We start from the raw sequence: 15,014 nt of genomic DNA, 5'->3' as shown, positions 1-15,014 counted from the left end.
TGAGGTGGATGTTGTTTATATGGATTTTAAGAAAGCATTTGATAAGGTACCACATAAAATGCTGGTTAATAAAATTGAGGCTCATGGAATAGAAGGATCATTGTCCAATTGGATGAAAAATTGGCTTTAGGACAGAAAACAGCGAGTTGTGGTAAATGATTGTTTTTCAGACTGGAGGATGGTAGACAGTGGTGTTTCCTAAGAGTCTCAGCTGGGGCCATTGCTTCTTTTGCTAGTATAAAAATGACTTGGATCTAGAAATACAAAGTAGAATCTCAAAATCTACTGACAACACCAAACTTGGAGGTGCGGCAAACATGAGGATGATATGAACTGCCTGCAACAGGACATAGATAGGCTTGCGGAGTGAGCAGATGGAATTTAATACTGACAAGTGTGAGGTGATGCATTTTGGCAGAAGAAATAGAGAGGGACAATCTAGACTTAATGGCACAGTTCCAAAGAGTGTGCAGGAACAGAGGGACCTGGGGGTGTATGAGCATAGATCCTTAAAGATGGCAGGACATACTTGGGCTTCATAAATGGAGGCATTGAGTACAAAAGCAGGGAAGTTATGCGAGACCATTTATAAAGTTCTGGTTAGGCCCCAACTGGAGTATTGTGTCCAGTTCTGGTTGTCGTACTTTAGGAAGGATGTGTGGGTCCTTGAGAGGGTACAGAGGATATTTACCAGAATGGTTCCATCGATGGAGAATTTTAGTTACAAGGTTAGGTTGGAAAAGCTGGGTTTGTTCCCTTTAGAACAAAGGAGATTAAAAGGATATTTAGCAGAAGTGTACATGATTATGACCGGCTTAGATAAGTTAGAGAAGGAAATACTGTTCCCATCAACTAATGGTACAAGGACTAGGGAATGCAGATTGAAAGTTTTGGGCAAGAGATGCAGGGGGAATATGAGGGAGCACTTTTTTACACAGCATGTGGTAGTGACCTGGAACACATTGCCCACAAGAGTTGTGGAAGTGGAGACAATCTATGACTTCAAAAGGAAGTTGAATGGCTCCTTGAGGAAAATAGAGTTGCAGGGCTGCGGGGATCAAGCGGGGGAGTGGGACTGACTGGATAGCTCCATGGAGAGCTGACATGAACTCGATGGGCTGAATAGCCTCCTGTGCCATAAATTACTCTATAACTCAATATTGGGGACCAGGAGGGGAAGTTGGATGGTCATTTTAGTGGGGATAGGATTGAGGCAGGAAGAGATGGGTCTCACGGACAAGATGAGCTCAGAGAGGGCATGAGGGAAGATAGGAGAGAAACTAGAGGAAGATAGGAGTTCAGGGTTGGGGCTGAAGGGAACATTAGAGTAAATTTGGCCAGGAGGGCTCGTGGAAGGGAGGGATGCGGCAGACACAACTTTTCACATGGTCTCTTAAGTCCATGGGCTCCTCAAACTAATTGTTGGAGGTGAGTGTGGAGGGAACAAGGGTTTAAGAAGAGAAAAGAAGCCAAGAGTTATCTTTGCATTTCAGTATGGTCCTGGAATTGTGAGCAGTTTAAGCAGATGAGAACAAGACTCTGTAAAGTATCAGTGGTCCAGCCAGATCTGGCAGTGGATGGATAACTAGTCGTCCGCCATATCCTTTCAAGTCTGTGTCCCACGGACTACGCTCCATTATAACTTGGGAGGCGACTTGGTGGTGCAGTGGGTCAGGAGATTGAACTTTAACATTTGGGATCTTCATATTCTAGCCCAGATTGATGCAACGAAGGTCTCCTTTGATTTCTGGCCAAAGGGTCCTATGCGAGATGGGTTTGAATAGTTTCAATCCAGTCCTTTGTGAACGTGGGCGTACAGCACAAAACAGATCCTATGTTGGCCCTCATTAATAATCTGACTCCGAGGGATCACAGGAAATAGAGACATGTCTTGTTAATGCAGTTGTTCTGTTGATGCAGAGCTCTCCTCTCCGCTTAACCTGGAGGTGCTTCAAGTTGACTGATACCTGAAGTGGGGAGGGATTCGTTCCTTAGCATTGAGTTCCCTCACCATAGTGAATCTATGATTCAAACAGACCAAATGTAAACCCACATTCTGCCAACCAATCTGATGCTGTTTATAGCAGGGGTAGAAGCTGCTTCCCAGGCTTTCTACCATTATCCGACTGAGTGCCATGTGAAAGCTTGGCGAGTTGCTGTTTCACTCCATTTGCCAGTGGTATCCATTACCATCCTTTTCTTTTTTAATCCCACAGATTACGCCAAGGCAGAGGCTTTGTGCAAGGAATATGGTCAGACGAAGGGGCCAGGTTCTACAGCCAAGCCATCTGAGCACTTGTTCTTTAGGAAGTTGGGAACATACATCAGAAATACTCTGGAAAAGTGTCAGAGAGAGAATGGGTTCATGTAAGTTTCTTTATATTAATTGGCAAGGCCAGCATTTATTTTCCATTCTTAGTTGTTCACATTTACTAAACTAAGAGTCTGTCACATTGATGTTGAACTGGAGTCACATAAGGACAGCAGGTTTCCTTCCCTACAGAATACTACTGAACGTTAGTTGGGTTTTTAAAGACAATTTTCATGATCACTTTTACCATATTAACTTGTATTTCTATAAATTGCACTTAAATTGTCACACTGGATTTGAACTTGTGTTGTCTGCATTGCTAGTCCAGTGAAATAATCAATTCACTACTTTGGGGTTAGCACTTCAATCTGGTTCACTGGCCACTCACCCACTGATTATATTTTGTGTTTCATGTGTTGCTATTGAGCTGCAAGAAGTTTAGGAAATGGGGATTCTGCAAGTGAATGCAGCTTTTTAGAGTGTTGTTTAACTATGATAAATTAACTGCAGGAGGAGCTCTGCTGGGCCCCTGTGAATGAGAAGGGATGCTGTCCATATGATAAACATAGGCATCCAAGGAAGACTCATTTTTATTATCTTTTCCCTGATATTTTTCTTTCAAGCTACTTCCAGAAAGTTCCTCCAGAGGCTCCACAGCTGGAGCTGAAGGCAAGCTACGGTTTGGTGGAGCCACAGTCATTTGAGTTTCCGGTGCTCAGCACTCAGTGGACCCAGGAATTATATGCTGTGTTCGACATCACCAGAGCCCCTAAGGATGACAAGGTACAAAAGGACATCCTGTTAATGTGTGTGTCACTCCATCCAGTGGCTCGATGAGTTCACACAGTGAGTAGCTGAACTGTACCAAGCACCACAGTCCCAGGATTGATCCTCACAATGTCCTTAATTTGCTGATCTCAGCTAATAATAGCTACCTGTATGAGGTACCAGAGGTTGGGACTGAATCCCAGCAACCCCCTGGATCGGAGCCCTGACTAGAACACAGGAAATAGGAGTAGGAGTAGACCATATGGCCCATCGATGCTACTCCGCCATTCAAATACGATTACGGCTGATCTTCGGCTTCAACTCCACTTTCCCACCCACTCACCATAACCCATGATTCTTTGAGAGACCAAAAGTCTATCTATCCCAGCCCTAAATGTATTCAATGATGGAGCATCCATAACCCTCTGGAGTAGAGAATTCCAAAGATTCACAACCCTTTGAATGAAATCATTTCTCCTCATCTCAGTCCTAAATGATCGGTCCCCTTATCCTGAGACTGTGCCCCCGTCTTTTCGATTCCTCGACCAGCGGAAACAATCTCTGTGACTACCCTATTCAGCCCCTTCAGAATCTTGTATTTTTCAGTGAGATTGCCTCTCGTTCTTCTAAACTCCAGAGAATATAGGCCCAGTTTACTCAGCCTCTCATCATAGGACAACCCTCTCATCCCAGGGACCCTTTAGTGAACCTTTGCTATACCGCCTCCAATGCAAGTGCATCCTAGTCCACTCCTCCATTACCCCCAACTCCTCGTCCCCTTCCCACGGCACCTTCCCATGCAATCACAGGAGATGTAATACCTGCCCATTCACCTCTTCTCACTATCCAAGGCCCCAAACATACCTTTCAGGTGAAGCAGCGATTTACTTGTACTTCTTTCAAGTTAGTATACTGTATTCGCTGCTCATAATGTGGTCTCCTCTACACTGGGGAGACCAAACGCAGATCGGGTGACTGCTTTGCGGAACACCTCTGCTCTGTCCGAAAGCATGACCCTGAGCTTCTGGTTGCCGGCCATTTCGACACACCCCACTGCTCTCATGCCCATATATCTGTCCTGGGATTGCTGCAGTGTTCCAGTGAACATCAACGCAAGCTCTAGGAACAGCATCTCATTTATCGATAAGGCACGCTACAACCTGCCGCACTGAACGTTGAGTTCAGTAATTTCAGAACATGACAGGCCCCCCTTTTTATTTTCAGCTATTTTTTCTTTTTATTTTTCATTTTGTTTCATTCATTTTTTTACCATGTGCCTACCTACTTTTTTGTCATGTTTGTGCTTTGGGCCAGGTTGTTCTATTTTTCTGTCAATTAACACCCTCTCTGCACCAACACTTTGTCTTTCAGCACACTATTAACATACCATTTGCCTTTGCTCCATGGCCTTCTGGTCAGTTATTCTCTCTAACCTTGTCCTATCAACACCTCTTTTGTTATCTCTTGCCCCACCCCCGCTTTATTTGCTTAAAACCTATTACATTTCTAGCCACTGCCAGTTCTGACCTGAAATATTAACTCTGCTTCTCTCTCCACAGACGTGCCAGACCTGCTGAGTATTTCTAGTATTTCTTGTTTATATCCTTTCTTAAATATGGCAACCAAAACTACACACAGTATTCCAGATGTGGTCTCACCAAAACCCTGTACAATTGTAGCAAGACTTCTCTATGCCCATATTCGTTTCCCTTTGTATTAAAGGCCAACATGCCATTTGCCTTCCTAATTGCTTGCTGTACCTGCATGCTAATTTTCTGCGTTCCTTTTACAAGCTCATCCAAGTTTCTTTGAACATCAACACTTACAAGTTTCACACCTTTTAAAAAAAATTTAGTCTTACGACCAAAGTAACTAGCTTCACACTTCCCTACATTATACTCCATCTGCCATCTTGTGGCCCACTCACTTAACCTGTCTATATCTCTTTGCAGCATCTCTTGTGTCTTCCCCGTTGCTTACCTTTCCACCTACCTTTGTATCACCAGTAAACTTAGATACTCTCTGTCTGTTCATGTAAGTCATTAATATAGATTGTAAATAGCTGATGCCCTGATCCTTGTGGTACTCCACTATTCACTGCCTGCCAACTTGAAAATACCCCATTTATGCCCAATCCTTGCTTCCTCCATCCATGCTTATATATTACCCCCAACTCCATGAGCCTTATCTTGTCTTTTGTGTGGCACCTTATTGAATGCCTTTTGGAAATCCAGGTATACTACATCTACTGGTTCCCCTTATCTATCCTACCAGTTACGTCCTCAAAAACTCTAATACATTTGCCAAATAGTATTTCACTTTAGTAAAACCATGTTGACTTGTTCTAATCATACTGTGCCTTTCTAAGTGCATTGTTAAGACTTAGTGTAGTTTAGTTTAGAGATACAGCACTGAAACAGGCCCTTCGGCCCACCGAGTCTGTGCCGACATCAACCACCCATTTATACTAATCCTACACTAATTCCATATTCCTACCACATCCCCACCTGTCCCTATATTGCCCTACCACCTACCTGTACTAGTGGCAATTTATAACGGCCAATTAACCTATCAACCAGCAAGTCTTTGGCATGTGGGAGGAAACCGGAGCACCCGGAGGAAACCCACGCAGACACAGGGAGAACTTGCAAACTCCACACAGGCAGTACCCAGAATTGAACCTGGGTCACTGGAGCTGTGAGGCTGCGATGCTAACCACTGCGCCACTGTGCCGCCCTTCCTTAATCATAGATTCCAGCATTTTCCCAACTACTGATAGGCTAACTGGCCTGTGGTTCACTGTTTTCTCTCTTCCTTCTTTCTTGAAAAGCAGTGTAATATTTGCCAACTTCCAATCTGATAGGACCGTTCCTGAATCTAAGGAATTTTGGAACATCATGGCTAGCACGTCCACTGTCTCTTTTAGAACTGTAGGGTGTCAGCCATCAGGTCCCAGGGATTTATCAGATTTTAGTACCTTAAGCTTCTCCAATAATTTTTCTCTGCTGGTATTAATTTTCTTAATTTCCTCATTCTTCTTAGCCCCTACGTTACCATCTATTTCTGGTATGAAACTTGTGTCTTCTGTGAAGACAGGACACAAAATATTTGTTCAGTGCCTCTGCCATTTCCTCATTTCCCATGATAATTTCTTCTGACTCTGCTTCTAAGGGACCAATGTTTACTTTAGCTACTCTCTTCCTTTTTATATACCTATAAAAGCTCTTGCAAACTGTTTCTATATTACTGGCTAGTTACTGCCGTATTCTATGTTTTCCTTTTTTTATCAACTTTTTGGTGACCCTTTGCTGGTTCTAAAACACTCCCTATCCTCAGACCTGCGACATTTTTTTGCAACATTGTAAGCCTCTTCATGAAATCTAATCCTATCCTTAACCTGCAAGTTGCCCTCCAAGCCACACATCATCCTGACTTGAAACTATATTGACATTCCTTCACTGTCACTGGGTCAAAATCCTGGAACTCCCTTTCTAACAGCACTGTGGGTGTACCTACCCCACATGGACTGCAGCGGTTTAAGAAGGCAGCTTACCACCACCTTCCCAAGGGGAATTAAGGATGGGCAATAAATGCTGGCCCAGCCAGCGATCCCCATATTCCATGAACGAATAGAAAAAAAACCTCTGAGTGAGCCACAGATGGGTCTTTCTTGCTGAATTTTTGTTTCTCAATGGAATGTACTTTTGTTGAACATTTTGAATTGTTTCTTTAAAGGTTTCCCACTGTTCATTTACCACCATACCATTCAGTCTATTTATGCAATTTACCTTGGCCAGTTTCGGGTCCAAAGGTGGCAGCCTTAGGTCCATTTGCTGTAAGATTGGCTTTATTGATAATCTCATAAATAGGGCCCCAGCCATATGCTCACCGTGCAAGATTGACGCTGAAGTAGAGCACGGCAAAGCTATCCTGTGGGATAATAGGATCATAGGAAATAGGAGTAGAGTAGGCCATTCGGCCCATCAAGCCTGCTCCACCATTCAAACTGATCATGACTGATCATCTACCTCTACACCATTTTTCCCCACAATCCCCAATGGGTAATGGCGACCCAGATCTGATCATTGCTCGTTGGGCATTGTGTATACTCACGAATGGGCCTGAAAAGTGCCCAGTCCAACTCAAATTACCCTGGAAGGGTAAGGTGTCTCAAAAATTTGAGCAACAGGTGAAGCTAGCCATTTCACACTGCTGCTATGCAGTAGTAACACAAGTGGTATTTTCCACTAACAGGATGCAGCTGTCAAGCCAAAAAGACGTTCTGCCGACCACATAAATGAATAATGTGGTATGAATTCCAGTGCCAGCGTCATTCCAGGTACATAGGTCGCATGCCCCGATGACTGGCAGATTGTTCCTTTGGCTGTTCGCAATAGAACAAAGAACAGTACAGCACAGGAACAGGCCACTCGGCCCTCCAAGCCTGCGCCGATCTTGATGCCTGCCTAAACTAAAACCTTCTGCACTTCCGGGGCCCATATCCCTCTATTCCCTTCCTCGTCATGTATTTGTCAAGATGTCTTTTAAACGTCACTATCGTATCTGCTTCCACCACCTCCCCTGGCAGCAAGTTCCAGGCACTCACCACCCTCTGTGTAAAAAAAAACTTGCCTCGCACATCCCCTCTAAACTTTGCCCCTCGCACCTTAAACCTATGTCTCCTAGTAACTGACTCTTCCACCCTGGGAAAAAGCTTCTGACTATCCACTCTGTCCATGCCGCTCAGAACTTTGTAAACCTCTATCATGTCGCCCCTCCACCTCCGTCATTCCAGTGAAAACAATCCGAGTTTTTCCAACCTCTCCTCATAGCTAATGCCCTCCAGACCAGGCAACGTCCTGGTAAACCTCTTCTGTACCCTCTCCAAAGCCTCCACGTCCTTCTGGTAGTGTGGCGACCAGAATTGCACGCAATATTCTAAGTGTGGCCTAACTAAAGTTCTGTACAGCTGCAGCATGACTTGCCAATTTTTATACTCTATGCCCCGACCGATGAAGGCAAGCATGCCGTATGCCTTCTTGACTACCTTATCCACCTGCGTTGCCACTTTAAGTGACCTGTGGACCTGTACGCCCAGATCTCTCTGCCTGTCAATACTCCTAAGGGTTCTGCCATTTACTGTATACCTCCCACCTGCATTATACCTTCCAAAATGCATTACCTCACATTTGTCCGGATTAAACTCCATCTGCCATTTCTCCGCCCAAGTCTCCAACCGATCTATATCCTGCTGTATCCTCTGACAATCCTCATCATTATCCGCAACTCCACCAACCTTTGTGTCGTCCGCAAACTTACTAATCAGACCAGCTACATTTTCCTCCAAATCATTTATATATACTACAAACAGCAAAGGTCCCAGCACTGATCCCTGCGGAACACCACTGGTCACATCCCTCCATTCAGAAAAACACCCATCCACTGATACCCTCTGTCTTCTGTGACCGAGCCAGTTCTGTATCCATCTTGCCAGCTCACCTCTGATCCCGTGTGACTTCACCTTTTGTACCAGTCTGCCATGCGGGACCTTGTCAAAGGCTTTACTAAAGACCATATAGATAACATGCACTGCCCTTCCTTCATCAGTCATCTTCGTCACTTCCTCAAAAAACTCAATCAAGTTAGTAAGACACGACCTCCCCTTCACAAAACCACGCTGTCTCTCGCTAATAAGTTCATTTGTTTCCAAATGGGAGTAAATCCTGTCCCGAATAATCCTCTCTAATAGTTTCCCTACCACTGACGTAAGGCTCACCGGCCTATAATTTCCTGGATTATCCTTGCTACCCTTCTTAAACAAAGGAACAACATTGGCTATTCTCCAGTCCTCTGGGACCTCACCTGTAGCCAATGAGGATGCAAAGATTTATGTCAAGGCCATTGCAATTTCTTCCCTTGCCTCCCTCAGTATTCTAGGGTAGATCCCATGAGGCCCTGGGGACTTATCTACCTTAATGCTTTGCAAGACACCCAACACCTCCTAAAATAAAAGCGAAATACTGCGGATGCTGGAAATCTGAAATAAAAGCAAGAAATGCTGCATTTCTTGTTTTTAACCCAACACCACCTCCTTTTTGATAATGAGATGACTGAGATTATCTGCACTCCCTTCCCTCGGCTCATCATCCACCAAGTCCTTCTCTTTGGTGAATACTGATGCAAAGTACTCATTTAGCACCTCACCCATTTCCTCTGTCTCCACGCACAGATTCCTATCTCTGTCCTTGAGTGGGCCAACCCTTTCCCTAGTTACCCTCTTGCTCTTTATATATGTATAAAAAGCCTTGGGATTTTCCTTAATCCTGTTTGCCAATGACTTTTCATAACCCCTTTTAGCCCTCCAACTCCTTGCTTAAGTTCCTTCCTACTGTCTTTATTTTCCTCAAGTGCTTCGTCTGTTCCTAGCCTTCCAGCCCTTACAAATGCTTCCTTTTTATTTTTGACTCGGCTCACAATATCTCGTGTTATCCATGCTTCCCGAGACTTGCCAAACTTGTCTTTCTTCCTCACAGGAACATGCTGGTCCTGGATTCTAACCAGCTGACATTTGAAAGACTCCCACATGTCAGATGTTGATTTACCCTCAAACAGCCGCCCCCAATCTAAATTCTTCAGTTCCTGCCTAATATTGTTATAATTAGCCTTCCCCCAATTTAGCACCTTCACCCGAGGACTACTCTTATCCTTATCCACAAGTACCTTAAAACTTATGGAATTATGGTCACTGCTCCCGAAATGCTCCCCCACTGAAATTTCGACCACCTGGCCGGACTCATTCCCCAATACCAGGTCCAGAATGGCCCCATCCCTAGTTGGACTATCTACATACTGTTTCAAGAAGCCCTCCTGGATGCTCTTCACAAATTCTGCCCCATCCAAGCCCCTAGCACTAAGTGAGTCCCAGTCAATATAGGGGAAGTTAAAATCACCCACCACCACAACCCTGTTACCTTTACATCTTTCCAAAATCTGTCTACATATCTGCTCCTCTACCTCCCGCTGGCTGTTGGGAGGCCTGTAGTAAACGCCCAACATCATGACTGCACCCTTCCTATTCCTGAGCTCCACCCATATTGCCTCGCTGCATGACCCCTCTGAGGTGTCCTCCCGCAGTACAGCTGTGATATTCTCCTTAACCAGTAATGCAACTCCCCCACCCCTTTTACATCCCCCTCTATCCCGCCCGAAGCTTCTAAAGCCTGGAACATTTAGCTGCCAATCCTGCCCTTCCCTCAACCAAGTCGCTGTAATAGCAACAACATCATATTTCCAAGTACTAATCCAAGCTCCAAGTTCATCTGCCTTACCTGTTATACTTCTCGCATTGAAACAAATGCACTTCAGACCACCAGTCCCGCTGTGCTCAGCAACATCTCCCTGCTTGCTCTTCCTCTTTCTCCTACTGGCCTTAGTTACTATGTCCTCCTCATTTATTTCACTAGCTGTCCTACTGCTCTGGTTCCCACCCCCCTGCCACACTAGTTTAAACCCTCCAGAGTGACGCTAGCAAACCTCGCAGCCAGGATATTAGTGCCCCTCCAGTTTAGATGTAACCCGTCCTTCTTGTACAGGTCCCATCTGTCCCTGAAGAGAGCCCAATGGTCCAGATATCTGAAACACTCCCTTCTACACTAGCTTCTCAGCCATGTGTTTAGCTGCACTATCTTCCTATTTCTAGCCTTACTGGCACGTGGCACAGGGAGTAATCCAGAGATTACAACCCTAGAGGTCCTGTCTTTTAACTTTCTACCTAACTCCCTAAACTCCCCCTGCAGGACCTCATCACTCTTCCTGCCTATGTCATTGGTACCGATATGTACCACAATCTCTGGCTGTTCACCCTCCCCCTTCAGAATGCCCCCTGTCCGTTCAGAGACATCTTTGACCCTCGCACCAGGGAGCCAACATACCATCCTGGAGTCTCTTTCACGTCTACAGAAGCGCCTATCTGTGCCCCTGACTATAGAGTCCCCTATAACTATTGCTCTTCTGCGCTTTGTCCCTCCCTGCTGAACAACAGTGCCAGCCATGGTGCCACTGCTCTGGCTGCTGCTGTTTTCCCCTGATAGGCCATCCCTCCCAACAGTATCCAAAACGGTATACTTGTTAGAGAGGGGGATCGCCACAGGGGATTCCTGCACTGACTGCCTGCCACTGCTAGCGGTCACCCATCTATCTGCCTGCACCTTGGGTGTAATCACTTCTCTAAAACTCCTGTCTATGATGCTTTCCGCCACCTGCATGCTCCTCAGTGCATCCAGTTGCCGTTCCAACCGATCCATGTGGTCTGTGAGGAGCTGCAACTGGGTACACTTCCTGCAGATGTAGTCGTCCGGAACGTTGGAAGCGTCACGGACTTCCCACATCTCACAGGTGAAGCACTTCACCCCTCGAACTGTCATTTCTAGCAGTAATTAGTTAATTAATATAAAATAAATAAATACTTATTAAATCCTTACTAAATTATGATACACTTCACTATGTGGTCCCTAGTGCTAGATTTCTACAATAAATATTAAATGCTAACTAAATACAGTAATCTCCTCCCTCTGGTTTAGTTACTTTACTTATTAATTAGTTAATTAGTGTTTTAAACAATTTTTATCAGTTTTATTTTCAAATTCGGTACAGATTCCCTACCAGCCAATCAGGTCACAGCTTTCCTGTGATGTCACTTTTTCAGTTTTTTTTTCCCCACCCGAGGTAACTTACCGCTCTGGAACTCTGCCCTCCGAGTTTGCTCTGAGAATCCCCGAGGTAATTTTTTTATACTTACCGCTCTGGAACTCCGCCCTCCGAGTTTGCTCTGAGAATCCCCGAGGTAAGTTTTTTATACTTACCGCTCTGGAACTCCGCCCTCCGAGTTTGCTCTGAGAATCCCCGAGGTAAGTTTTTTATACTTACCGCTCTGGAACTCCGCCCTCCGAGTCTGCTCCGAGGATCCCCGAGGTAAGTTTTTTATACTTACCGCTCTGGAACTCCGCCCTCCGAGTCTGCTCCGAGGATCCCCGAGGTAAGTTTTTTATACTTACCGCTCTGGAACTCCGCCCTCCGAGTCTGCTCCGAGAATCCCCGAGGTAGGTTTTTTATACTTACCGCTCTGGAACTCCGCCCTCCGAGTCTGCTCCGAGAATCCCCGAGGTAGGTTTTTTATACTTACCGCTCTGGAACTCCGCCCTCCGAGTCTGCTCCGAGAATCCCCGAGGTAGATTTTTTATACTTACCGCTCTGGAACTCCGCCCTCCGAGTCTGCTCCGAGAATCCCCGAGGTAAGTTTTTTATACTTACCGCTCTGGAACTCCACCCTCCGAGTCTGAGGCAGAGTACTGACCGTACACAACTACCCGTACTTGCAAAACTCAGACCACAATGTCTAATGTTCGATGTGATTCTGCAATTGAACATCACTTACTGAAAAATCTTGAGTGTGCTAAGAATTACACGAACAACCTATTTAAGATTATCAGTCGGGCTCATAATGTGGCTCACTTACACTTGCTAGAAGCTACATATATTCATATGCAGGGACCTGTCCTCGACAGACAAAAGGAACATGTCCAGGCGTTGTGCCTTTTTTGAATTAAACAAAGCGTCGGGGACAATAGTCCCCTAATGTATTCTCCATGGCAACACCTCGACCAATGAGCACCCTTTTCTCATGCAGTATAAATTGTTGCTCCCTTTGAAATTTGGCATTCTTGCGACTGTTCTGATGAATGCAAGATGAAAAGCTTCGACAGCATATCTCTTTTTCTCAGCAATACTTTTAAATTGTAGTCACCCACTGTCATATTGGAAATGTTGGATTGGAGCCCCAGCAAGGACCAAGCAGCTTTAGGCAAAGAAGCTAGCCAACTGATGAGAGGGAGAAAAATCTTTTCCTGTATCGTAGTAACTACACCAAAAGTAATTCATTAGCTGTTCACATTCTACCCTCTCTCTGTTGGAGACCAGCTCCTGTTGTTATCCTGAGCTCTGTTTGTTTGACTAGCTTCTGTTGAATGTGACGATGAATGCATTTTTATCTCCCTGTTAGGCCAAGGATAAAAAGGAAGAGGAGGTGAAGCCTATGAAGGAGCCAGACCTGAAACCCCAGAAAGACACAGGTTGCTTGATTTCTTAGAGACAGTCAGCAGAGATTGGTTGTCGGTTGGACCACGCTGCATCCTCTACATAAAGTGTATGGTTTGTCTCCCAGAAGGACTTTGTTTAAATGGCCAAGAACTGAATCATGACATCCTGATTTCTTATCCCTCCATAGAATGACTCAATTTTTAAATAATGTTTAACCCAAGTTTAACCAGAGTCAAGTCGCAAGTTACAAAAAAAACTGTTTTTGCAGTTCTCTGATTTTTGAGCCCCTGTTGTTGTTCAGGGTGAGGATGGAAGCGAGTTACCTTTCAGCCCATCCTGGAAACATCTGGCTCACTATATTATCCTGTGAGAAGGCACAAAACTGACAGCAAGGAATTGATGCAGACGAACACTAATCAGTTTGGACACTGTTTCTCATTCCCTATTGTGTTGGGACCTCATTAACACTGGCCTTAAACACCTAATTGGATGGTCCCCAGCGAGACTCAGTCACCATTCGTATTTGTTTATTTCTAGAATCTAAGCCTGTATCTCACATTCTAAGTTTTGTTTTCAATAATGAGGTTGGGAGGGGTTAATTTATACTCTGCACCACCACCATTCCACTTTTTCCATCACGAGTTTCAATGAATTTCTCTCCTCTAAAGTCTGGATTAAACATTAGGGGAGATACCGATTGTAATGAGAGAAGTTGGTGTTGGGGAGCAGGCCCAGGGATTTGCATTCTGAAAGACAAAGGCCCAATTGACTAATGACCTTATTCCCTTTCCTCAGTTCTGCTCCGGTTGTCTGTGACAGGCTGAATCCAAGCTGCTTTTTATATCTTATTCGCATGGCACTCAAGCCCTGCCTTCTCAAAGATAGTCTACCAGTGTGTGAAGGTATTGAGGAAAATCATTCAGCTCCTCTGTGAAGATACAAACTTCATTTCGTGCCTGCTCCTTTGCTCCTAAATCGCCACGCCCACTGTCAATGAAATGAATCAGCTTTTTCCCTCCAATGCCCTTCCAGTTGAGAACACATGTTAAACATCTATTCCAGTATCAGTCAGTGAATCTCCAACTGTCTTTCAAAGGAAGAACTAAGATAATGTATATAGATATATGGATATATATTAACACCTATAAATGTGCGAAAAAAGATTATGTATTTAAATGTCAGATTATTTTGGGTAAAGAATGTTAATTAGCAGGTTTTTCTTGTAAAGGACTGCAAGGCTTAAAGATCAGGACTCTTCTTGTTTCTTCGTACAGTGATTGGGAAGGGATAGCGACAGCTTCTGTCCCTGATCCTACCTGCCTGCCACTGATAAGCTATCCACAGCCTGAGATCTCAGTCATCCCTGTGGTAGAGGTGGGAGGGAAAATAATCGGCCAGGGTTCATGCTGCTGACTACTCATTACTGCATATGTGTGTAGCTATTAAACTTTTCTGTGGTGCTCTGTACAGTTGAATAGCCTGGACACTTAGTCTTAGCTCATGCACAACACTTGTCTGAGAGGTTGTTAGGTAGTCTGGAATGATTTTGTGCCTTGGGTCTGGGTAGGGTGTGTGGGTAGTGATGGTTTAGGCTGTGGCTGATTGTTGTGTGGGGTGGTAGTGGGATTGGTGGGGTGGGTGGTGGGGTTTTTTGGCCGAGGGTGGTCCCAGGATGGAGTCTTGGGCTGTGGGGGGTCCCACATTTGGTACTCAGGCTTTGGGTGGTTCTGGGGAGTTGGGGGGCTTCTCGGGCTATGGGTGGTTCTGGGGAGGTGGGGGCTTCCCAGGCTGTACGTGGTCCCAGGAAGGTGTGGGGTTCTTAGTCTGTGGGTGGTCCCAG

General features: G+C 45.0%; 1 protein-coding gene across 3 annotated transcripts in view; it reads left to right on the top strand.

Moving 5' to 3' along the window:
• The window catches only part of brox (BRO1 domain and CAAX motif containing), an 88,833-nt gene extending 74,025 nt beyond the window's left edge, over positions 1–14,808 (top strand). For all 3 annotated transcript variants that reach the window (XM_068028095.1, XM_068028079.1, XM_068028087.1), the window contains exons 10-12: positions 2,217–2,367; positions 2,935–3,094; positions 13,137–14,808. In XM_068028095.1, coding sequence (XP_067884196.1) covers positions 2,217–2,367; positions 2,935–3,094; positions 13,137–13,223 — 398 coding nt within the window. In that variant the 3' untranslated portion in view covers positions 13,224–14,808. The remainder of the gene's footprint in view (positions 1–2,216; positions 2,368–2,934; positions 3,095–13,136) is intronic.
• Positions 14,809–15,014: the final 206 nt, after the last annotated feature.

This window comes from Heterodontus francisci, chromosome 3, assembly GCF_036365525.1.
Source record: "Heterodontus francisci isolate sHetFra1 chromosome 3, sHetFra1.hap1, whole genome shotgun sequence".
Classification (NCBI taxonomy): domain Eukaryota; kingdom Metazoa; phylum Chordata; class Chondrichthyes; order Heterodontiformes; family Heterodontidae; genus Heterodontus; species Heterodontus francisci.
Note: the sequence above shows the minus strand (reverse complement) of the source record. Positions and strands in the feature narration are given on the sequence as shown.